The 25,154-nt window shown below is 36.7% G+C and overlaps 2 protein-coding genes across 5 annotated transcripts in view; both read left to right on the top strand.

Moving 5' to 3' along the window:
- The window catches only part of tp73 (tumor protein p73), a 31,780-nt gene extending 20,208 nt beyond the window's left edge, over positions 1 to 11,572 (top strand). Inside the window, exons 4-13 of the mRNA XM_066643230.1 lie at positions 2,486 to 2,672; positions 2,949 to 3,064; positions 4,074 to 4,183; positions 4,380 to 4,522; positions 4,781 to 4,869; positions 5,123 to 5,247; positions 5,739 to 5,887; positions 6,482 to 6,614; positions 8,062 to 8,155; positions 8,621 to 11,572. Of these exons, the coding sequence (XP_066499327.1) occupies positions 2,486 to 2,672; positions 2,949 to 3,064; positions 4,074 to 4,183; positions 4,380 to 4,522; positions 4,781 to 4,869; positions 5,123 to 5,247; positions 5,739 to 5,887; positions 6,482 to 6,614; positions 8,062 to 8,155; positions 8,621 to 8,947 (1,473 nt within the window). The 3' untranslated portion in view covers positions 8,948 to 11,572. The remainder of the gene's footprint in view (positions 1 to 2,485; positions 2,673 to 2,948; positions 3,065 to 4,073; positions 4,184 to 4,379; positions 4,523 to 4,780; positions 4,870 to 5,122; positions 5,248 to 5,738; positions 5,888 to 6,481; positions 6,615 to 8,061; positions 8,156 to 8,620) is intronic.
- A 3,018-nt stretch (positions 11,573 to 14,590) lies between these two features.
- rer1 (retention in endoplasmic reticulum sorting receptor 1) lies at positions 14,591 to 24,513 on the top strand. 4 transcript variants are annotated; one of them, XM_066643922.1, is made up of 8 exons: positions 14,591 to 14,735; positions 16,696 to 16,781; positions 17,227 to 17,331; positions 18,063 to 18,162; positions 20,762 to 20,840; positions 22,323 to 22,458; positions 22,885 to 22,939; positions 24,003 to 24,513. In XM_066643922.1, exons 2-8 carry the CDS (start codon positions 16,701 to 16,703, stop codon positions 24,011 to 24,013), a joined length of 567 nt encoding a protein of 188 aa, XP_066500019.1. In that variant the 5' UTR covers positions 14,591 to 14,735; positions 16,696 to 16,700; the 3' UTR covers positions 24,014 to 24,513. The 4 variants fall into 4 exon arrangements, with proteins under 4 accessions (XP_066500019.1, XP_066500016.1, XP_066500017.1 ...); XM_066643919.1 differs by having other exon boundaries at positions 22,885 to 24,513; XM_066643920.1 differs by lacking the exon at positions 14,591 to 14,735 and adding an exon at positions 14,751 to 14,902 and having other exon boundaries at positions 22,885 to 24,513.
- The last annotated feature ends 641 nt before the right edge of the window (positions 24,514 to 25,154 follow it).

The following is a 25,154-nucleotide window of genomic DNA, read 5'->3' as shown; positions in this document are numbered from 1 at the left end:
GACTATTATTATTCAGCCAAAACTATGCCTAGTGTGAGGCTTTACTAAGATCTACACTAAAACTCAAAAGGAGACACAGGTGAGATTCCTGTTCTCTTTTTCTCAGGAGAAGTATAATGTCTCCTTTTTCTTTCCATTTGATTTTGTTGATGTTTGGGAGAAACTGATGAGATTAAACAATCTCTTGGGCTTTTCTCCTATTAATGGCCCTTTAGTCTCTTTTACAAAAAGGGGCACATTAGGACTCTATACTTTCCTAGAGAGACAGATTAATACTTACTAAGACAATTGTGAATGATGTGAATAAAACAGGGTGTGTCACAGCTGGACGTGTTGAGACTCTTCTCTCTGCTCACAGCTGCACAGAATGATTTATGTTTCTCTCTCTGTCTCTGTCTCTCTCTAGGCTAGTAGCAATTAAGGTTAGTGTAAGTCTTGATAAGAAATCTATGTCATTTCTCCACATTTAACAGAATAAATTGTGAGTATTTGTGTGTGTGTGTGTGTACTGCCCCTGGTAAAACCTCAAGCAGCTTTGATCTCTGTATCATGTAATGTGTTGATCATCATGTACATTTCTGCAGTGGAGAGTTGCCTCCCTCTGCTTCCTAAATCTGACAAATTTCTCTCACCAAAATACACAGCGTGCATTGCACAAAGGCATCACATAGTCATTGGGAAACAACTATGCCCCAAATCCACTAATGTACCACTATTGTAGAGGCAACCACATACAGATGGGTTTTAAAAATAATAAGGGAAAATGTTTTAATCTCTGTGGAGATGTTTGCCTGCACGGTACCCAGAAGGAGCTGAATTGTTTGTGTTTATAGGTCTTCCCATTTATTGAGATAAGAGCTTGGTCTAGAATGAGTGGAAATCAGCCTGGGGGCATTTCCAAGATGACCACCAAATAGACACTTTATTTAGTTAATTGTCCTGAGATTAAAAAAGCCCATCATTTGTGGGGTCTATGAACGGGAAAAGCATATTTAAGGTTCATTTATCTTCCAGAACAAGTGTCTAGATATGTATCAACAAATTGCTATCAACAAATTTTTTTTCTTTTTTTTTTGAGTGGGGGCATCTGTCTTGCTGCTTGTTACTGTAAACTGATGATGTTCCTGTGATGAGCAGTAGTGAACTCATTGGCTGGTTGCAGAAGCTATCCGCTGCAGGCAAAGCTGATTGCGCAAATGAGTGAACCAAGCCATTTAAAGACTGTAAGTGTAAAGTGTATGTACTGAACAGAAGTGAGCAGGGGGTAACCTTTCATATATATGGCTTCTCAAGAGAGTCTAATATTATGAGCAAGATTGTATCATTTGTGTGTGCACTGTTGAACGGTTCGCCATAAAGTAGCAGATATTACTCATAAGGGGTAGCTACAAAGCCTTGGAAATGTAGATTTTGTGGAAGTAAAAACTTGGTCTAATTCTCTAATTTCAAACATTTTGGGGGAGTATTGTATGAAGTATGAAGTTGTTTTAATGCTATTACAGCAACTCTCATATTCGATTCTCCACTCATGAGTTTATCAGGTTTACTGTTGACGCACCTAGCATTACAGAATCTGAATCACATTAATTCAAGTCCACACAAAGTTGGTTCATTCCCTTTAGGTTATATTTTGGTTTCCTCTAGTGAATATTTGGGATGACTTTATAGTGTTTTACAAGCTCTGACATGCTATGTGTGTGTGTATGTGTGTGTGTGTGTTTGATGAATTAGTCTCTCCATCACAAAAGATCAAAAAAAGTCATGTGGTCCTGGGATCTCAATGTAGAAACAGTGTCAAACTATATTTTCCTAACCACTAACAAATGCCATCGTAAGTCTCCCTCCCTTTGTGTTATGTATAAGGTCATTTGTAATTTGTTTTTAAAAGAAAATGCTGCTGTTTAAAATGTTGCTACTTGTCAGGTGACTGTGGATTTGAATCCCAGCTATTCTCGTAAATTTGCCCTACTCCTAATTGGATGTAGGATTTCACATTGAGAAGTTAAAATCATTGTACTTAATGTTATTTTTTTAAATTACGATGCAGTGGTTTTGCTGTTATACTGTGTGTGTGTGTGTGTGTGTGTGTGTGTGTGTGTGTGTGTGTGTGTGTGTGTGTGTGTGTGTGTGTGTGTGCGTGTAGTAGTAGTAGTAGTAGGAAAATGTAACAATACACATTATCCTTTCATCTTCATTCGTCATAGTAATTTTGACGCTATAAAACCATTTAGCTTTCGCCATCAGAGGCAAAAGTGCACTCACCACTAAATCCTTAATTAAGCAATGGATAAACATGGGCTCTGGAGCTATTGAATCCTTTTCTGTAATTGGCTCCGTGTCAGAATTTCTGTACGTTTGGGGCATGTATTTTCCAATTTTACACACCCTTAGTCATGTTCCTCTAAACTATTACTGCAGGCATATTTTAAGAGTCATTTTTTTTAATATTCATATTTATATATCAAATTCTGTGCTTGTTTTGCAGTACTCTCCACTGCTGAAAAAACTGTACTGTCAGATTGCTAAGACCTGCCCCATTCAGATCAAGTTGGCCTCCTCCCCTCCCCATGGCAGCGTGATCCGTGCCATGCCCATATACAAGAAGGCCGAACACGTGACTGAAGTGGTCAAGCGCTGCCCCAACCACGAGCTCGGACGAGAATTCAATGAAAGTAAGGAGCTTTAATGTTAGATATTTGTGTTAGCTTAACTTCTATATGTAATCATAAACATAATACAGCTCCAGGTGCATGAATGTCCATCCAATATCATTTTAACTTGTTCCAAATTGCCACTTTGACTTCAGTCCTGGTAAAGATTTACTAATGGCAAGCAGAATTTCCTTCTTTTAACAGCGTTCTCTCTTCATTCATCCTCTCTTCTTTCCTTCTGTCAGTCTCCATCTACTTCTTTTTGCTGACTACCTTTTCTTCTTTCTCTTTTTTCAGGTCAGTCAGCACCAGCAAGTCATTTGATAAGAGTGGAGGGGAATAACTTGTGTCAGTATGTAGACGATCCAGTAACAGGTCGACAGAGCGTCCTAGTACCGTATGAAGCTCCACAGGTGGGTGTAAACTAAATGGGACATAAAATCATTTAAAAATGGATTAATCAGGAGGATAATTTAATCGTTCACTAGAATAAACATTATATCATAGTTTTCATTATAAATCATTTACTTTACACTTACAAATCTTATATATTAAGGATGGTTTTCATTTGCACCAGTTGGGGGCGACAAAGCCACAGACAATATACGTTTTTAAAAATGTAATGCTAACACCAATTTTCACTTCTAGGCTCATGGCTGCTCTTGTAGTTTCTCCACTCCTTTTAAAAAATCTGAACTATGAGCTGAATCAGAGTTTTGAACTAAATGGATTCTACAGTTTCATCTCACGTGAACTGGCAGAATCCCTTATCCCGTATGTGACTTAGCAGAATGGGCTATTAGCCAGTGTCTGCGTGTTTGAATAGCAGTAGCAAAAATAAAATACTTTATCCGTGTTAGTACTTCATGAATCTATTTCTACTTCTTCCCCGTCTTCTTACATTCTGTATTGAAATAAACATTGGACCTGATGTTAAGGTTTCAGGACATTAAGTTCATAATAAAATTAGGTGTAGACATTAATAAGCTAATTAAAACAAGTGTGTTTTATAGCTATGCCATTGTGTTAACGGGACGTTGTGTCCTCATAATGTGATTTCACACAGCTCAGAGTGATACTTTTACATGAGTTCTCAGACGTGCTGTGACAGGCCTTAAATAAGCAAAGTAATTAGAGTCTCACTAACTATACCAGTCACAATTCAGGTCGGTCATAAGGCCTTCTTTTCACTATTGTATCAGTGTTTTTTTGCAAACTGGTGCAGAAGCTAGTGCTACCACCTAGAGGCAAGACTAAGAAAATGCTTCTTTGTAGCTCTGAAGTGTCCAAATTGTTTTATAAACCCTATGTAGACAAAAGCTTTTAAATACGTCATCATCATTTCTTTTGAAATGAAAGGAAGTTGTAAACGCATTTGTACAAAAATGTCATGTTTAATCTCTCTCACTCTCTCCTCTCTAGGTGGGAACAGAGTTCACAACAATTCTGTATAATTTCATGTGCAACAGTAGCTGTGTTGGTGGAATGAACCGTAGACCCATCCTCATCATCATTACCCTAGAGACAAGAGAGTTAGTACACATTTTTCTGTCTTTAACTGTTGTGATTGTGACTGTATGGTGAAGTTACTGGCATCACCATTATCATTAGTACAAAGAAACCAATCATTTTCAGATATGGCACATAGAAATTAGTTTAAATATTCTAGAATGTTTTTATAAACATATTTAAACAATATATTATTTATAATGACTATCAATCTTTCAGTGGTCAGGTACTGGGCCGGCGGTCTTTTGAAGGACGGATATGTGCATGTCCAGGTCGAGACCGCAAAGCAGATGAGGATCACTTCAGAGAGCAGCAGGCACTGAATGAGAGCGTGGCCAAAAACGGCAATGCCAACAAACGCAGTGAGTCAGACACTTTTTACTAATGTAGTATATCAGCCTTATTAACATATATCCATTAGCCACTATACATTATTTACATTGTATCTAAATTTCACAGGGAACAGGTCAATTAAATTGGTCCAAAATTACTTATAAACAATAATGGCTTTTTTAATGTCCATTAAAATATTCCAGGTACAAGATTTAGTTTTAACATTTTTTTTTTTACATGTTCTTTTACTTAATCCCTAACTGAACATGTGGCTTTGGACTACACAGATTTTCGACAGACCCCACCCAACATTCCAGGTCCTTCAATCAACATGAAGAGGAGAAGACAAGGAGAAGAGGAAATTTACTACATCCCAGTGAGTGCAGAGATACACAACAGGCCAATCAGTACACAACCTACACACAATGCTCCATTTTATCTAATATGACGACACTGAATAAACGTATAATATGAATTTTACATTTGCTCACATACTAATTTATCTGCCATAACAAAATGACATTAAAGCACCTCCTCTGGTAAAATCAAAGTCTAATGTTGATTTTGTTCAAGGATTAAATGGTATGTGTTTTCATTTTCTTGATATGATATTTTATTGTGCTGTACAGGTACGAGGCAGAGAAAACTTTGACCTCCTCATGAAGATAAAAGACAGTTTAGAGTTAGTGGAACTGGTGCCACAGCAGTTAGTAGATTCCTACAGACAGCAACAACAGCAGCTACTGCATAGACAGTGAGTATACGCTCACATATGTAGATGCACACAACACACACACACACACTCACAAAAGTATCCCTGTGCCCTGTGTGGATCCAAGTGCCCAAGTGCAGTGATGGGGACACTGTACTGAAAAATTACCGATTAGCTGCTGTGGATGCTGCAGATTGATGGCCATGAAGGTGGTCCGCGAATGACCCAAAAAGAATGTACTTTGAGTGTCTACAAAAGAGCTGTATAAATGTAAGCTGTATAAATGTAGACTTCCTTTAATTCTGTGGAGGTTGTGGAGACTTACATTTACCATCTCCATAAGAACTACTAAACTAAACCTAATATAACCCTAACGATAAAAATATCTTCACTTTAAAATTGAATGGTTTACATCATGCTGACCATCCTGTGAATGTGACAATTTGCTTCTTTAAATACACACACAGTTCTAATCACATAGAATCACTTATCCACTTACAGAGTCCATATTCTTTTCAATGTGCAATTCACAGGGGTCATGTTACCTCTCCATCTTCTTATGGGACGCCCTTGAGCAACATGAATAAAGTCCATGGAAACATCAGCAAGCTTCCCTCAGTCAACCAAATTGTGGCCCACCAGACCCAGCAGAACGCAGGACCCTCCAACATGACACACATGGGTGAGTGACTTCTTCAGCATTCACCGATGCCCATGATCTTCTCTGCATTCAAGACGTAGAAATGGGAACAAATTAATGCATATGTGTATGAAACATGGATGGATGATGGATGGATTCTTAGTGGAATTTAACCTAGTTATTATTGATTTATAAAGCAAAATTACACTGGAGACTCATATAAAGGACAGCGAAGATATGTCTATTCATCATTCAAATATAAAACAATGTAAAGGACAACTGGAGTTTTCAAATAATGCCAAAGGGTCTCCATTGAGGGCTCACCAAGCCTTGGTGAGGCCACAGCAGTCTCTGGGCTGGTGTGGCATCTCAGGGTGAGTAGCATGGCCCTTCCTCGCCCCATCACTCAGCATTGTGATAAACAGTTAAGGAATCTGTTAGTTAACATAAAAGAATTTGGCATTTAATCTTCTCCTTCAAGCACATTGAGCCATCCACTGATGTTGTGTTAGCAGCAGAAAAGAAATCAGTTGCTGGCTTCACTCCTTTTTACCATTTTGTATGATTGGATCCTAGATAAAAGAGAATATATAGACATATAAAGATATGTAATATATACGTTTATGTTCCCTGTAGGTGCAAACATGCTTGGCAGTCATCACATGCAGTCAAATGGTGATGTGAACGGAGCACACTCAGCTCAATCTATGGTCTCAGCGTCTCATTGCACACCCCCACCTCCCTACAACCCAGACCCCAGCCTCGTCAGGTACTTCACTCTGCAGTAGCACGCCAAGCTCTCACACACCATTACACATTACAAATAATCCTGGGGTACTGTAAAGGCACACACATTTAAGCTGTAACCAATTATTCAGTCTGTTGGGCCAAAAAATACCTGTTTCTATTCATCATTACAAAGCACTGTATTATCCTTTGTACTTGTTGAATATGTGATGTCATTTTTTGAAATTTTTGCAAATCTGCACAGACTTAGCACTGTCTGTTTAGCAGAGGGAAAGAAAGACCCACTCTGTCTTTGGACCCAGATCATTTTTTGTTTGCTATTTTGTACATAAGATTTGAAATATTTTTTTTTCTGCTGGTCAGAAAAATTGTTTATTCAATAGAAATCACATACTTACATTTTTAGAGGTTTCTCGTGGTATATTGAATGGAACCAGACAGATGTTCCAAATCTTTATAAATGCTCCTCAGTATAGTAAGGTAATTATTTAGAAAGTTTTTCCTAATCCTTTTTTTTTTTTACTTTCTTTAAATGCATGATATAGAAATGCTGTGTTGTGTTATAGATCTATAAAATCTGTCTAAATTAATGCACCACCTTATTTGTATTAATTCTAAACTGTATCTAAATTTTTCTCCTTGCTTACCCCCAAAAAACATTAGCACTACTCAAAGCACGAGAGATATGCATTTTTTAGGAATATGGTTCATTTTCATGTAAATCACAGTGCGCTGTTTTGCAATTCATTTGTCACTACATCAAGGCTATGTTTCATTTTTTTGCACTTTGTATTCTCTGTGTATCACTGGCCGATTAAAGGTAAAGTCCGCACACACGAAAAGCATATATTTTTTATTGCTCTTGTTGATATTTAACGGACAAATGGTATAGAATTGAAGACACTTAACAAAATTTCTTAAAGGATTTCTAAAATAAAACAATTAAAACACTGGATTTAAAAACATTAAAGAAGCAGGTGCGGAGTCTACCTTTTACATATTTGTGTCGATATTCATGTTTATATTCCTGTTTTATAATATCAAAACTTTTCAGTGTTCTTGACTGTATGTAGCATTTTTACGAATTTGTATTTATAATAAAATTCTGAATTCTTTGCAAAAAGTTGTTATGAATCATTAATATCACAGCATGCATGTGATTTAAGGTTAGCTGTTAAATGTACATTCACACTTTGTAAATTACATTTACAAACTAGGAATTTAAACAGCATTACTCTTTAGTGTATTTCACCTGCACTTAATGTTAGAAGATAAGGAGAGACTGCCTTTTTTATAATGTAGTGTTGTTGGTTTTTTATTTTCTTTGTTATGTTTTAAATTGTAGAGTCATCATTTACTGTAGGTAAAAATACTGCTCTGGTCTTGTTGAAATGTTCTCCATGGACAAATCTATAATTCCCAGGCTGCAGCCCCTTGGTCTTAGTGGGATTCCTTTTGTCTCTGAACAGTTTCTTAACCAGCCTGGGCTGTCAAAACTGCATCGACTACTTCACATCACAGGGGCTCCAGAGCATCTACCATCTCCAGACCCTCTCCATGGAGGTAAGCAAAAGGAGAATACCACGGCCTTGGATGGTTGTTTATTTGTTCTCCCAAGACACTCGGATTGATGCTTTGCATCAGTGACACTTTGTGTCCTTCTTAAACACAGTATATACTTACTGGCCAGTTTATTCAAAACATTTGCTTTGTTGATAAGACTTTGCTTTTGTAGCGTTACTAGCTCTCTCTCTCTTCTTTGAAACACAATTAGTGTTGGTCATCTTTTCTTCTGGACAGATGTTTTTTGTTGACAGAATACTCTCATTCCAACAGTGCAACTGAGTATAAAAATTCCAGCAACATAATATTCTAATCACTAATTTTAATACTCATTTACTATAAAACAATGTTTTTGTTGTTATAAATATATTCAAATTCTTTATTCTTTAATCAAATAAATACAAGATGTCAACAACCGAGTCTCAAGACTAAGTAAACACTAACTCATATCTGTCTACCTCTCAGGATCTTGGGGCTCTTAAGATCCCGGAGCAGTTCCGCTTGGCCATCTGGAGGGGTCTGCAGGATATGAAACAGGGTCATGACTATGGTCAGCAGCTCATCCGCTCCAGCAGCAACATGGCCACCATGGCCATCGGTCCTGGAGGAGAGTTGCAGAGACAGAGGGTCATGGAAGCTGTGCACTTCCGTGTTCGCCACACCATCACCATCCCCAATCGTGGGGGTCCAACAGGGGGAGAGGACTGGGCAGACTTTGGCTTCGACATGCCGGACTGTAAGACTCGTAAACACTCCATCAAAGAGGAGTTTGCTGAGGGGGATGTTCGCTGAGAGACAACACCCACTCTTTCACACACAGAGACACTGCTGACACATTTCAATGTTTATATGTCCCACTCTGTTGGTCCCCCAACTCCAAGACTGAAATGGACAGTTATTGATGTGTTTCAAAGACAGTTTTATGATCTTACATTTGCAGGGTACAACCACATACATAATGCAACAGAAACACCTCCCAGACCTCTTGTAAAGAATATGACTGCAGGAAAGGAGAGAAAAAATTTCAGATGTAACTAATATATACAGACTGAAAGGACACCATTTTGTAAACCAATACACCATTATTATGAGTTGCCAGTTCATTCAATATCCATGCAATGTATCTTAAAATGGCCACTTTTATATACGACTTCCAAAGAGGTGTATTATGTGGACATACATTACTGATTGTAGCCCATCTGTTGCTGCACATTTTGTCAGAGTGTTACTTAATACACTCTCAGAAAAACTGTCACTGTGGTGGTACCCTCAAGGGACCATATAAACTACCTTTAGTTAGGGAACATAATTGTACCTTATTTTATTATAATTGTACGTTTTTTAATTATGTTGATTTCATCCGCCACATTTCATCTCCAGGACCTTTATTATGTTCTTTTATTTTACACAATTCCATAATAAAAGTTTACAAAAATTCACCTCTCCTTCTGGAGAAGAGAATGTACCTTTAGGGAACACGACTGGACTTTAACACTACTGTTGTACATTTAGACTATTTGTAACTTACTTTAGTCACAATAATATTTCTCTACAGTACATTTTTTCTGAGAGTGTACTCAGGACTCAAACACAAAGGTCTGATCTATAGGAACATGACTCAGATTATTTAAACATAAAGCAGTCATCAGATATTATGATAGATTCTACTGATCATCACAGATAGCCAACCTGCTGCAGGAAGCTCTAAGCTCAGAGGGATTTTAGAGTAAAATGCCATTACTTCAGTTTAAAACAGTTCTGTGTAGTTTTTATGATGTAAGTATTTTTTAAATAACTCTTTGTTAAAAATATGTGGTGGTGCATTGCAAGCGAATACAGCTTGAAACCATATGGGAATTACATTCAGAGGGGGAATCTGTATGAACCCTAGTATTAAGTGTTACATTGTTTACTTAGCACTGACTGTATGTTACAAGAAAATGGATTATTAAATGATTTAGAAGTGGTCTAAAAAAACGTTTAAAACAAATCAAAACAAAAATGTCACCAGTTCTGTGGTATTAGCCTTGCAGGACAAGGTCTTTATCATGCCAAACTGTCCTAGTTAGATTTTGTACCGATTTGCGTGTATAGTTTTTAATTGTTTAAACTGGTCATACAATACTGGAATAAGATCCAATAATACACACAGATGAACCAAAATTTTAAGACCACATTCCTCTTATTCTTTTTAGGAAGGTGGCTCATGTCAAATTGACCTTCAAATGAATGTCTGGAACACTGCCCAGAGCATTACACACCCTCCACCGGCTTCCCACAGTGCCTCCTGGTCCTTCATTTACATCACCTAGCAGATACTCTTATCCAGAGACCGTTACCATTTTTATCATGTTAAAGAGGTATGCAAATGTAATGGGAGTCTTTTTCCAAAACGGATGACACTTTACAAAAAGGGGACATTAATTAACGGTACATAAGACATTTCTAAGTAAAACGACAGTAATAAGCATTAGTAAATTATTTGGTAAATTCACAATTAATCATTAAGTAATGACAGAAACAAGAATAAACATTAATTTAGAATTTTTAAAACCCTAAAAGAATACTGGTTAATACAAGTTCTAGTTTAGTATCAGTACTTAATGATTAATTGTGACATTACCTAACAATTTAGTAAAGCTTATTAATGTCCTAAGGTAGCATATCTGTTGTTCCTGCCCAAGCTGGGCATCAAACACCACTACTCACTATACTCACTATTCCAAACTGCCCAGACCATTGAAAATTAGAAGCTGCTGTGGAGAAGAGCAACTGCCAAAAGCCACAAATGTAAATGTTTGGTTCATTGTGTTTGGTTTATCACGTTAATATTAGTATTAATATGTTTCAGTAAATACAGTGCTCTTTGTACCATGTATCATTCGGAATTGAATATCAAATATTACACTGTTATTTACATTTGTTTAGATGATTACATTGATTCCATCAGATATTAGATATCAGATATTCATGGACCTGAATTTCGAATCATAAACATCAGTGTAGATACATTTGTCACATTAAACTGTAACCATTACCATTTACCATTTATCTGAAATGTCCTGGTAAAAGCATAAAAAGGATGACTATAGCTAGAAGATTGTATTTGTAGGAAATCTGAATGAAATCAATGTATGTGGATATCTGTGAAATTTAAAAATAGAACTGATCTCCCGAATGCTAGCCTGAAATTTTTTGGTTAGCCTGAATCATTGAAAGCTGTAATAAGTGTAACTGCTCCCGGTGGTCAATGGGTTTTGGAATTGGCGACGGCTAAAATCCATATACCAAAGCACTTTATTGCTTTTGTATATTGTAAACAATGTAATATTTGGATTGATTGTGATCAGTATTATGTCATTCGAAACAGATTTTATGAATGTTTTAAACTTGATATGTGTTTTCTTAAAACAGTGATGTCCATTTTCGTTGTTTATATTCACATTTATGGAGCATATTGTTTATGTTTGAATTCTGTAAGGTGTTTTTTATGGAAATTAAAGTGTGTATTATAAAAAAAATGTAACTGTTATTTGTGGAAAAAATGGTGATCAAAACACACACAACACAGAGCTTGTTTGCTGAAGTTTTTTATTTTATTTTCATTCAGAGTCAGTGACTGAGTACAGTGCCACATATAAAAAAATTATTGATTGCCCTTTGGCAATTTTGCATAAAATGAGTTAGCAAGATGTGCACTTGGAATTATTTTTGTATATTGCTGGGTGTCATCACATTGGAAGTTGTGAATGATTTGTACTTTCTGATGTAAATGATCCAACAATTCTGATAAAAAAACAACTGGCATATTAATATTCATGACCTCACAGTTTACATCACATAAATGCTTCTAAAATATTCTTCCTCAAACTCTCCTTAAAACTGGGGACACATAACATACTGTATTATCAGTCTACACAAAAAGACACTTTAACCAGTTTAACCATAGGCCTACACATAATCAGCATATGCAAATCCTGGTAAGACGAGGAGTGCTGAGATTTATTTTTAAAGAAACACTTTCAAATTGTGTGTATACAAGTGTGTGTATAGAGCTCCAGAGTGATACAACTGTCTAAGTGTTGGTCCTATCACCAGGAGATTGGTAATTCGATCCCAGGGCTGCCAAAGAAAAAACAAGATCACAAGATAAACACAAAGACATTTATAAGAGCAAAAGCAATTCTCAACAAAAAAAATCTTAAGTTCTCAAATAATATCTTTATTATGTTCTTTTTTTTCTCAGTGCATTTCTTATTGTTTTTTCTTCTGTAAGCAATTTATAATGGAGCCATTCATCCAGAATTTTAGTTCATAAATGTCAGGAGCCAGATTTTTAAAAAACATTCAGTCATTATTATTATTAGTGTTCACAAATTTAAATAAACTAGAACTAGAAGTGAAGAAAATAACTAGCAGGAAAAACATAGATTGAAGTTTGCCATTTTTTTCCTTTACAAGTTTTATTCTAATTTTAATGAACATTAGACAAATTTTAAGGACATTTTTGAAGAATAACTATTGACCTTAATTTTTAGCCTAAGTATGAAGTTAAGAAAAAAAAAACACATTTTCAAACAGTTTCTTTCTTAAGACACTTACGTGAATGCAGCCCTGGGAGGTGGGGGGGGGGGGGGGTAAAATAAAGTAAAATAAAAAATAGCTTAAAATGCAGTGTGCTCAAAATTCCATAACACAGAATGGAAATATGTTTCCATGCCTTGAACCCTTCAGAGCAGTGTAAGAAGCCCATTATCACAGTGTGAGGAATGTTGGATGTGTGAGGACATGTCATTTAATAGATGTGGGCCGTGAACTCATAGGCTTGATATTAGTGAATACGTACTTATCTGATTTCCTATTATTCAAACAGTACGGCTGTGTTTTACTGTCTGAATTGCTTTACTGTCAGATGGTGTTATCGTTAAGATTTAATGTTAAAAACATTCACAACATGTAATACATAACATATTTGAATATTGTGGTTGGTAAATATAGTCAGAGACAACATTATATGAGATCAGTCACTCAATATAAAATGAAAGGAAAGCCTGTAAGTCTCAGCATGGCAGCTGTATCTAACCCTGCTTTTAAATAAATAAACAGTCAGTCAGTTTGTTGGTAAAGACATCCCTGGTAATGGTCCCCTCCACTGTAGGGTGACCAGATCTGAGATGGTGAAAAAGAGGACACGTCTCGGGCGGTGGTGGGGGGACCTATGTGTGCTTTTAGGTCCCTTACAACTTTATTTGCTACACAAAACATGGGAATTTCTTTTTTAATTTATCCGAGAACTTACATTTACGTTTCGGCATAGCTGCTCAAGATGAGGGTGGGTACATGAGCTTTGCCTGACGTAAACAAGGACTACTGACGTGCAGACTGACCAATAAAGTGTTTACAGAGAAGGTTATCGACCAATAACGGTAGCTCTACATCAGACCGTCCAATCAGAAGATTTTAGGCTACTTCACCACGCCCCCTTCTCACTCAAGCGAACCAATCGGAGTAGGGGAGGGCGGGACTAGTTTGTGAACGCTTCTCGAAATTCTATGTAAGCTCTAGAAAAACAAAATCCCAGACATTTGTGAAATTCCACCTGGACATTTTTTTACGTCTAAAAAAGAGGACATGTCCAGGTAAAAGAGGACGTCTGGTCACCCTACTCCACTGGCCTCTTGTTGCAGAGCAATAGCTACACAGGCTTAGAATGTGGGAAATTTAGAAAAAAAAATATTTTGTGATTATAGCCAAAGAAGCATATTTATACAAAAAATTATAGCCAAACTTTATCTATGGCAATATTTTCAGCTCGCATGCGTTAATGAAATATATTTTTGAAATGTTATTGCAGTGATTAGTTTTATGTATCTAGGTCTCTTTCCATTAAAAGATGCTTTTGCTGTCTCACAAGTCAGTGCCTTACTGTGTATCAGAGCTGTTACAAATGAGGTGGTCTTACATTGCCAGACTCTCTAAAAAGATTCTTGGAACGACTTGGAACTGCAGGAAAAGACATTTGACTGACACACAAACTGACCAATCACAAGTCTGCTCTTTTGGAATGGCGTGTAGTTCAGTGTTTTACGTCAGACCAGTACCAGAGCTAGTACATACCGATACACAGAACTGCGTATACGTGGAGGTACAGACAGCCAATCTGAATGCAAATGACAGAATCCTGACAATGAGGCCAGTTTAACGCAGTGCTGCTTTTTTCATAACTGAAAATTAATTTTTACAATCAATATCTTGGTTTTTGTATATATATATATATATTACAAATATATATATATATATATATATATATATATATATATATATATATATATATATATATATATATATATGAATATAAAAATGAATATATATATATTCATTCGAAGCCGGTGGTATCGATGGTCTCTCTCTCTCTCTCTCTTAAATTCTCTACAGCTCTGTGTTCCATTGCTTCAGTCTTTAACTCCGAGCCGCGCGTTGTTACGGAAGCAGTGACGTGTTCGCAACTCAGCGGCGGACGGCAGCAGAGGGAGAGAGAGACAGAGATAGAGAGAGATAGAGGGAGAGAGACAGACAGCGGGTAAGAGACGGTGCTGGTATCCGTGTGGGTTAATGCTGTGTTAATGGCGGTGTATTTATGGTAGTGTAGCCCGTCTCGGTGAAACGGACGAACCTCGTTCTATGCGACGCACGGCGCCGGACTCTGCGCTTATTCTCGAATCATTTTCATAGCGCTTTCAACCGGAAGTGAGTTGTCCAATTTCTGGTGGGATCTCTGGACTTTGTAGTCCTTCTCCAGCCTTACTGAACGCTTGGCGTCCTCTTAAAAACTACAATTGAAGGATTCGTTCTGAGCGAATCACTGCTTTTGTGCCGCGGTGCAACATGGGAAATGTAGTTCATCAGTGAAAGACTGGAGCTTCTTTTAATTGATTTAGTATAACCAGCAAACTACACTTCACAGAATGCCTTTTTACTAGAGCTAGCGATTGTAGGCAATGTATAGCTGCTAATGGTTTGTAGCTGAATAGCTGAGGAATAAGTTTACGTGCTGTTTAACACATGGTTACTCCGGATTTATATGTGTTAAGACTGTATTAGTGCAGGTGAAATATTATGTGCTTGTAACTTCAGGTAAATAAATATGTAAGGAAAAACAGAGATAAAATGTGTTATGACAGCTACAATAACTGTCCATTGCTAACAGTAGAGAGCGGTCGATACCGTGTCCTCCACTCGGAGAATTAAAATTCGTTCTTTGTAACACAGGATGAAAATATCCTCGTCTAAAACAGGCATTATGGCTCGTTTACTTGTCTCCCTCACAATCAATGGCCCCCTGTAGTGAAAGTCAAGTTTATAATGTCGTGAGCATACCTATGTGTTGTTTTTATGTGCTAGAAAACGCATCATGAGGTCAATGAGTCAACACCATAGCTGAGAATTTCACACAGTTTCAAATGACAAATACAGCCAGCTAGGATTTCATATGTCATAAGCCCTACATAACCAATCACATCAACTTGCAGGGTGGGGCTTTCAAACAGCAGGCGAATGGAGGCAATGTAGATGGAGGCATGGTCTGGATTGCATACTATTGTCTTTTGTATTTTCTTGCAACCAACTTCTTCATTTATATCATTTTGATGAACAGAGATGAGTTTTTAGGGGGTTATATAGGGGGTTAGGGGTAAACATCTGATGTGCCCAGCCCATTCTGTTTATCTACTGTGCATAGTAGAAATGGACCATTAAACCCCAACATTGAAAAGATTGAAAAACGCTAAAGCTGAAATCTTATATTGTGTTGAACCTTGAAATCTCCAAATCTTTTCTGCTTATTCCCTAAAACATATTTACATGGTCACAAATGGCCTAAGTAAAGGAGAAAATCCCAATCCACCTTAAACAGGGTAAAATACATACTTGATTAAGTGAAATGAATAGCCAGCCAAGATTTATCCTGATCTTTTTGGGTTTCTGATGGTTATGATGAAGCAGGGGTCAGGAGTTCAGTCATTTATCAGTGCCATTGAACAGTCCATTCATCACTATTGATTACATGTTTTGTAAAGGGCTTTTAAAATAAATAATGAGTGTTTTCAAGCACATACGTTTACCTATGAGATAGGACTGTGTTGCAGGCCTGTTAGTTTTAGACTCTTTCACAAAACAGCAAATTAATCTGGTAAGTAATGTATAGAAAAAAGGTTAACTACTTATGTAAGAAGGTAGACTAAACAGAGGTTCACATGTCCTTGGAAATACTGTTCATGTAGACTTTCGGTACACATAATGTGCATTAGGTGTTCTTATGGTGGACGATGCACTAAAAGCCAATAAACCTGTGTATGACAACTTATATGAAGAACAGGCCTTATATTTCTTGTTGGTTTATTGTTTACCACAGGATTTGCATGTAGCTTTGAGTTAGGTGGTGTTCAGGTGGTATTCTTTGAATAAACTGCATTTTTAACGTTTTGAATCTACAGAACATGTTAAGTTTTACTGTTTATTAATTTATATTTTTATATATTCAGACAGTATGTCAGAAGGAGACAGCTCTGGTGAATCCATCCATGGGAAACCATCGGCTATTGGAAGTTTCTTTACACGTCTTGGACAGGTGAGGGCATAAAACATCACAGAAATTCAAATATCCAATTGTATTTGAAAGCAAGCTCTTATCAGTAGTTTGTCCTCACTTGCTGCGGTAAACTCTGCTCTTCTATGAAGGGTTTAGACTAGCTCTTGGAGAAATTCTTTGAGGATATGATGGCATTGAGCCTCAGAAATGTTACTGAGGTCAGGTACTGATGCCTCTCCAGCTCCCCAAGGTAATGGATGGAGCTTCATCACAAAACGCACATCCAACTGGTCAGAGCATTCCATTTAATTTCTGGAGAGATTATACACTCTGTCTCTGCGCATATTTTTCTGATTTGAGTTTGACTAAAAGTAGCTGAATTCTCTAATAATAAACGGGTTTCTATAAACCTTTTGAAAATGTATAACCTTTAGCAAGAGAATACATCTCTGTTGTGAATAAGATGTCTTCTTTCTTACCATAGGTCTATCAGTCATGGTTGGACAAGTCTACACCATTTTCAGCAGTTCGATGGGCAGCCACGCTTATCCTTACAGCCATATACATGATCAGAGTGTATATACTACAGGTAAGAGGCACCTGGCATCTTATGCTTACACTGAAATTGTCATTTACATTTTATTTTCTTATTCTAACTTCACTTTCATGCTTTTGAGGGTTTTACGTGTTCTGTTTTCTGTTTCCTTTTCTATGTGTTTTGTATGCTTTGATATGGGGAAGGTAGGGTATTAGTCCCTTGTGCATATTAGACCTTAGATTACTGCCTGCGGGCGGCACGGTGGCGCAGCAGGTAGTGTCGCAGTCACACAGCTCCAGGGGCCTGGAGGTTGTGGGTTCGATTCCCGCTCCGGGTGACTGTCTGTGAGGAGTTGGTGTGTTCTCCCCGTGTCCGCGTGGGTTTCCTCCGGGTGCTCCGGTTTCCTCCCACAGTCCAAAAACACACGTTGCAGGTGGATTGGCGACTCGAAAGTGTCCGTAGGTGTGAGTGTGGGAGTGAATGTGTGTGTGTGTCTGTGTTGCCCTGTGAAGGACTGGCGCCCCCTCCAGGGTGTATTCCCGCCTTGCGCCCAATGATTCCAGGTAGGCTCTGGACCCCCCGCGACCCTAAATTGGATAAGCGGTTACAGATAATGGATGGATTACTGCCTGCTTAATGCATTTGAATGAATAATTATCAAACAGATATGTTGTCCATGTGAAGACATTTTTATGGTAAACTCTATCTTTCATATAAAGAAACCATATACTTCAGAAGGTAAATAAAACTTTATTTCTGCCTTTTTGCCTTGTGTTATTTAGGGGTGGTACATAGTCACATATGCTCTTGGAATCTACCATCTCAATTTGTTCATCGCTTTTCTTTCGCCAAAAGTGGACCCTTCACTGCTTGATGATCCAGGTTAGTTCAACATAGCTCCAGACAACTTTGTTTCCTTGTCACTGCAGAAAATTTAAAAAATGAACTGTGAATTGCACTGTGCTATAAAAAGTCATCAGCTCATATTAAAGTTTTTTATTTTTTTTAGCAGTGGTGTTTTGAATGTCAGCGAATATATTAGTCCTTTGACTGGAAATGTGCTGGAAAAAAATATGGACACGTGCATGGGTCTTGAACAGTTGGGGCTCGACCAGTTCACGTTTTGTATTTTGTTCTTGAGAAGCCATTGCTATATTGTGGTATTACATCAGTTACTCTTATTAAGCATCACTGATGGCCTACGCATCAAAATGTTTACCCTGCATCAAAGAAAAGAACATGTTAATAAATCATGTGCACAGTGTGTTTTGTAAATCTCCTGTTAATAGATGGATTGCTGGATAGATTTTGTAGATTTGTGTTTTAAAGGGCATACATCTCATTAATCCAACAAGGGTTGGACTAACCACAAAGGTTTTGATACAAACTTTCATTTCTAATCTGAAGTGGCTAATTATTTAGTAGAACCTATTGTGGGCTTTTTATCTGTTAAAATATTCTCATCATAATTTGTGGAGTATTCATTTTAAGAGCTCTTGTGTTTCCATTAGCAAGCACAGAATCTGCTCTATATGAGGCTCCTGGCATGAATGCAGTCACAAAATAGTGCAGAGATGCAAAGATGTCCATAGATAGATAATATTTAGGAGACTAAAAGTTTGAAATTACAGTACATACCCACTAAATTATAATGTTTACTGATTTATTTTATATCCCTCTAGAATTGGAGTTTCCTTATTGAATCTAAAACCTGCAGCAGTTGCACTATCAAATAGAATTACAAATTCATCCCTCAGATATAAAGCAAGTTTTAAATCCCTTTTGCTGACTGATATTGACCTAGAAGCTAGTAGCTCTGTGCGCTTCACCACTTCTAGGTTTTACCACACTGTGCTTCCCACAAAACAGCTGCGATGCTTGCCAATGCTCCACAGTGTAGTGATTCAAAGATTAAAGAGCAGCTGCAGTTAAATTCATTTTATTAAAATAAAATGTAGTAGTAGTGTATGTTGTGTGTGGTTTTTTTTTTGGTCTGTTTATGAGAGAAATGTTTTTTTCAAGTAGGTAAGAGGTTTCTGGGTGACATCTGGTTTAACTAACATGTTGTGTCATCAGTTGGTCCTGAATGCAAGGCTAAGCTAATAGATGACCGCTCTTGCTCCTTAATGGCACTACATTCATGCGTGGTATTTGAAAAATTTCATTCATTTGAGTCTGTCATTCGTTTCATTTTATCACTAGGTGTGGTGTTAAAGACAAACCTCAGAAAGTTAACGTGACCCAGTGAACCCAAAGACGTGTGAACCAATGAATATTTCAAAATTTAAGGGCAGTATTTATACAAACCCCATTTCCAGAAAATCTGGGACGCTGTGAGAAATTTGAACTAAAGGCAGTGATGTGCAAATAATTTAAACCCTGTATTTAGTTGCAAATGATATAAAGATAACATTTCAAATGTTGAAACTGAAAAACTATTTATTTATTTATTTATTAATAAGAAAAACCAGTTTTGAATTTGATGCTAGCAGCACATTCCAAAAAATTGAGATGGGTAAACAACTGACTTGTAAAATTGCAATGCTATATAAAAAAATAAAATAAAAAAGTGGCAGCAGGATATTATTTGGTTTAGAAAGAGCATCTCAAGTCTTTTAGGGGTTCCCCACTCTGTGAAAGACTGCATGGGCAAATAGTGAAAGAATTCAAGAAATACATGCATTTCTCAACTTAAAATAGTAAAGGACTTGATTTCATCACATATCACAAATCTGGAGTAATCTCTAAATCCAAGAAACAAGTCCCAAAACCAATTTACTACCTCTTCCCAAAACCACTGTCTTTGAACACAGTTCATCGCTGCATCCACAAATGCAAATTAAAACTCACATATATATAAACAGGATCCGATAACTGGGCCCAAGCTCATTTAAGATGGGCTGAGACGAAGTGGAAAAGCGGAAGAGTAGTACAAATCAAAACTTTCTTGTTATAAGTGCACGATGGATGGTATGAATTACAACAGCATGGCAAAACAATGCTAAACACTGCTTCTGTCCATAATTTTTTGGAATGTGTTGCTAGTATAAATTTCAAACTCTGTTCAAAGTTTAAAATAATGCCTTTGTGCTGTTTTCAGTTAAATATAGGGTTTAAATGATTTTCTTTTTATTTTCATTTTGCTCAGTGCCCCAATTTATTTGGAAATGGGGTTTGTATTTTATTTTATAAATTGTCACATGGCATGCTTTTCATTGTTACAGATGGGGACTAACAAAAAAAGAATAATAATTATTATTATAGTGGGTAAAAGAACACGGTTCGGTTACGTATTTATTTATTTTTTTTAATTCAAACTTGCACTGAGACTTCCAGTGATGTCTTTGGTTATAATTCTTTATTTGTTTATAATCTAGATTATGACAATTGCTTTTTGAGCAAACTCTTTTTTAAAATTTTTTTTAATTTTTTTCCCCCCCCATTAATCTTTATTGCTCTTTCTTTTCTAACAACTTCCAAGATGATGGTCCAGGACTTCCAACAAAGCAGAACGAGGAGTTCCGGCCATTCATTAGGAGGTTGCCAGAATTCAAATTCTGGTGAGTTTTCCATTCATTTAACTGTTCAGCTAAACAGAATAACTAGGGGTGTATATGTAACATGTATCTATCAGTAGTCGTGCTTACATACTCAGATTTCTAAGAAAAGATTCTGGAAAACAAATGCTGATGTTTGGACTCTGCAGCAGTGCAAACACACCCCTCCCTTCATTGCTCCTTCAAAAGCTTCGTTTTTGGGTTGTTTCTCTCAGTCAGGGCCATCAATACATCAAATATGTATTGGGTTGAAATTAAGAATAGTGCTTGCCTTTAACTGAAATACTAAAATAAATCTTTCGGTCAGGTATAGCTAATGTGGCTGTAAACAAACACCAGGTTTTCCTGTATTGTGAGGTCAGGGTGAAAGTGAAACAGTCAGCGATGCCTCATTTGCAGCATGGACAGTGTTCAGCTCCCAGCAGGGGCGGCAAAAGCAGTGACTTATGTAACTTTCCGTGTTCACTGTAGTTTAGACCCAAAGTCTGACATACCTTATGACTTTAGGAAACAAAATGATACTTCCTTTTCATATTCCACATTATTTTAACATTCTGCTTTTCAGTTGGATGTTAGTTAAGTATGAATTTAATTAACAACTTGGTTAACATGACAGACCTCTTAATTTGTCTCTTCATATTCGTAATATTGCTGCCATTGCAGTGGAACAAACCTAAAAAGCAAAAACGTTTTGCCACACATTATTCTTACTGTTAGTTGGTCCTCTGAAATGCAAGGTTGTTAAAGATGCAAAATATGAATATTGCGACTAATAGTATTGTAATTCTATAGCAGAACTTGTTCAGGGCACAGGAGTGTAAGATTGATTGTAGCATATGAATACAGCACTATTTGAATTCTGAGAGCTTAACAACCTTCTAATTCTTCTTATTTTTTTATTTATTTAATATAATTTTTTTTAAGTGCGCATACAATTTGAGAATACTTATACCAATAGTTCCTAATGTCTCTTCCACTGATAAAATGTTCTGAAGTATTTTAGTATTGTTGAAAGGTCTTGTTCCCTCCAGTAGATGGCCCCACTAATAATAGAAGAATATGAAGGAGGGTTACTTCTGTTAATGCGTGTTGGGAAATTGAGTCTCTGCCTTTTAGCCTGTCCGTCCAACCCACACATTAGAGAGCAGTATTTAGCCACACACACTAGGGGCAGTGAGCATATACACACAAACAGAGAAGTGGGCAGCAAGCCTTGACAACCAGGAGACCATTGGTGGTTAGGTTCCTTGCTCAAGAGCACTTCACGCATGGATGAGATTTTGCTGTTGCCTCTGGTCTCAAGCCCACTCTAATCTTAAAGCCACAGCTTTAGACAGTGACAGGCCCCTCAGCTTTATGTAATACATATATACAGTAGTTTATAAGTAGAGTTACAATTTCAGTTTTGTGTTATTTATTGGATTATCTTATTTACTTAAACAGGTATATTTTTATCTGAAGACTTTGTGCTGTTTTCTTTTTCAGGCATTCTGCAACAAAAGGCATTGTCATTGCTATGATTTGCACATTCTTTGAAGCCTTCAATGTGCCAGTGTTTTGGCCCATCCTTGTAATGTACTTCATCATGCTCTTCTGCATCACCATGAAGCGTCAGATCAAGGTTTGTTGAATATGAAGCACATTCTTGGAACTGGCTTTTATCTCAATTCACAAGGGGGGGCTATTGAGTGCTTTGCTACAAAGAATGTGTCCTTGTTACTAAGAGGAAGAGCTTGTATCTCCAGAATAAGTAACATTTTACAGGAGACACAGAAAATGGTTATTTATTCCCAGAAAATATTTTGACTCAATGTAAGGAATAGTTGAATTTGTTCTAAATATAAAAAGGTCATAAATGGAAATTGATTTTTTTTTCTGGGAGCAACAATACGTAACAGTAACATATTCTTAAAATGTACTAGTTCTGAATAAATTTATAGCTAATTTTGAAATGGCTTTGGAGCTTTTTAGGCTTAAAACAAATTTGAATATTTAACTGTTTCTTTTTCTTTGATAGTGCTGATCATTTTTGTCTTTCTGTCCACAGCATATGATCAAGTATAGGTACCTGCCCTTCACACATGGGAAGAGGACATACAGAGGCAAGGAAGACACAGGGAAAGCTTTTGCTAGTTAAAATTCCCTCTCCTGAAATAATTAAAATTTGTTGATGAAGAATGGTGCGTGTAGGGGTTGAAAAGGTTTTTTGTTGTTGTTTTTTGTTTTGTTGTGGGGGGAAAAACAACTAGGCCTACTGGAAAAGAGTTTTGATCCGTGATGACAGTGTTGGGTGTGGTCTGTATGGGTTTTTTAATGAGAAGATTTTTTGCTGCCTTCAGCGAGTTTTGCCAGATTAATTTGAAATTTATGGACGAGTGCAGTGCCTATTTTGCCTTCTATACACAAACTCTGTTTGATGGTGATGGAAAACCAGAGCATGTCCAGGCTTTACATTAGGATGATGTTCTGGATTTTTATTTTAATTTTTTTTTGCAATCTTCCTCAAATGTTCAGGTGTAATTGATGGAACTCGAGCGCCTAAATGTTTGTCACTACCATTTCTATCTTAGTATCTCCTTTATAAGTATTTGAAAGCATTGTATCATCAGTATCTGCTTTAGAAGTGGTAAATTGACATCATCCGTTTGAAAGCCAATAACAGAATACTTAACAGTTGTTTCCTGGTTTAGCAAAATACTTCAGCATCCAAACATTTTGGCTTGGGTGTAGCGTCCTTCATCCAAAAGAACAAATATGGGTGGAGACAGATCCAGTATTCAGATTGTATGAACTTTTTGTGGGAAAAGGAGACACTAGTGAATTGCTAGGCATTGTAACACCTGCTCAGTAGAATTTTGCCACAAGTGAATATGAATTTGCCTTCTTAAGTGTGCTGTAGACACAGTAGTTTTAATTTTTGTACATAGCTCCTCCCCAGTAACATCAGTCCTAGCAGCTTGTAATTTATTCCTTAAATAGTTTATCCGCTTAAATCCCCTGGTTTTGAGCACATTGTACATGTTAATGTTAAAACAAAGGGTTCATTCCAATGTTAGACTCTTTAGAACTGGTTGTACATTGTAATGGTTTCTTAATAATAACAATAATAATAATAATATAATCATTCCAAACAAAACTCTTCTCTCTCTCTCTCTTCTTTTGCAGAGGAAACATAAGAACATTGAATGCTTTAAATGATAAGAATGGATGGAGAGGGTTGTGTATGTGTACATTTATTTTTTCCCCTTTTCTATACACATTGTACTATGCCCTAATGGCCACTGTAGTGTGTTGATTATTTTTTTTTTTTTTTTTTTTTTTAATAGAGAGATACAAATATATATATTTTTCCTTTGGCAATCAGCACTGTAGGTGAGGATCAAAACATTTTCCTATGAATTAATGTGCATCATCTTATGGGATATATATATATATATATATATATAATTTTTTTTTTTTTTTAAAAGATGCATTTTTTTTTTCTTGAGCAGGTGATTCCAGGTGTTAAATTGAATTCTTGACATCTAAGTACATAAATTGGATACTAGATCTGTAAATTTCTCATTGAAGGCATTGCATGTTTTTGGTTTATTTGTGCTGCTGTTTAGAAGGAAAAAAGAAATTTTAATAACTTACAGTGTAAATTTTTTCACTCCAAATGCTATTAAAAGACTGTGTCCCTTCATATCTGTCCTCTGTCACTGTTCTTCCTGCTTGTCAGTGTTCATTAGAACCTTGGGAACATACATATGTATTTTTAAGGTATTTTAGATCATTCATTCACTCATTGTAACCACTTAACCAGGCTGTGGGTCCGGGGCCTACCTGGAAACATTGGGCGCAAGGCAGAACAGACCCTGGAGGGTGCTGGATTGAATGTTGTGACACCTATTTAATCAAACAGTATGTTTTGTTTTGTAATTAAGATCTGAAAACTCACCAACACAAAAATGTTATGTTGCGGTAATTAAAAAGACCAATAATATGGCCAAAAGTTTGATGGGTAAAATGTGAATATGCTTAAATAGGTTCAGCATTAGGAATCTTGCTGAAGGACTTCTAAATGTGTCCTGGTGTAGCATGGTGCTTGTTCACAGGTTGAGACTCAGATATGTAATCCATTTAATAAGTACTGGAATCAGACTTCTACAAAAATCACAACACATTTTCCTTTTAGGATATATATATATATATATATTATTCTGTTATTGTTTGAGATACTTGAGAATTCCTGGTTGTATAGGTTTCTCCCTTAAACTGATTCAGTGAGTTATCTATAAATACACATCAGCTCCAGTGGTGCGAACACTTGACATC

The sequence above is a fragment of the Hoplias malabaricus genome, chromosome 14 (genome assembly GCF_029633855.1).
Source record: "Hoplias malabaricus isolate fHopMal1 chromosome 14, fHopMal1.hap1, whole genome shotgun sequence".
In the NCBI taxonomy this organism is placed as follows: Eukaryota; Metazoa; Chordata; class Actinopteri; order Characiformes; family Erythrinidae; genus Hoplias; species Hoplias malabaricus.
The sequence above is the reverse complement of the archived record's forward strand: the minus strand, read 5'-3'. Positions and strand labels throughout refer to the sequence as shown.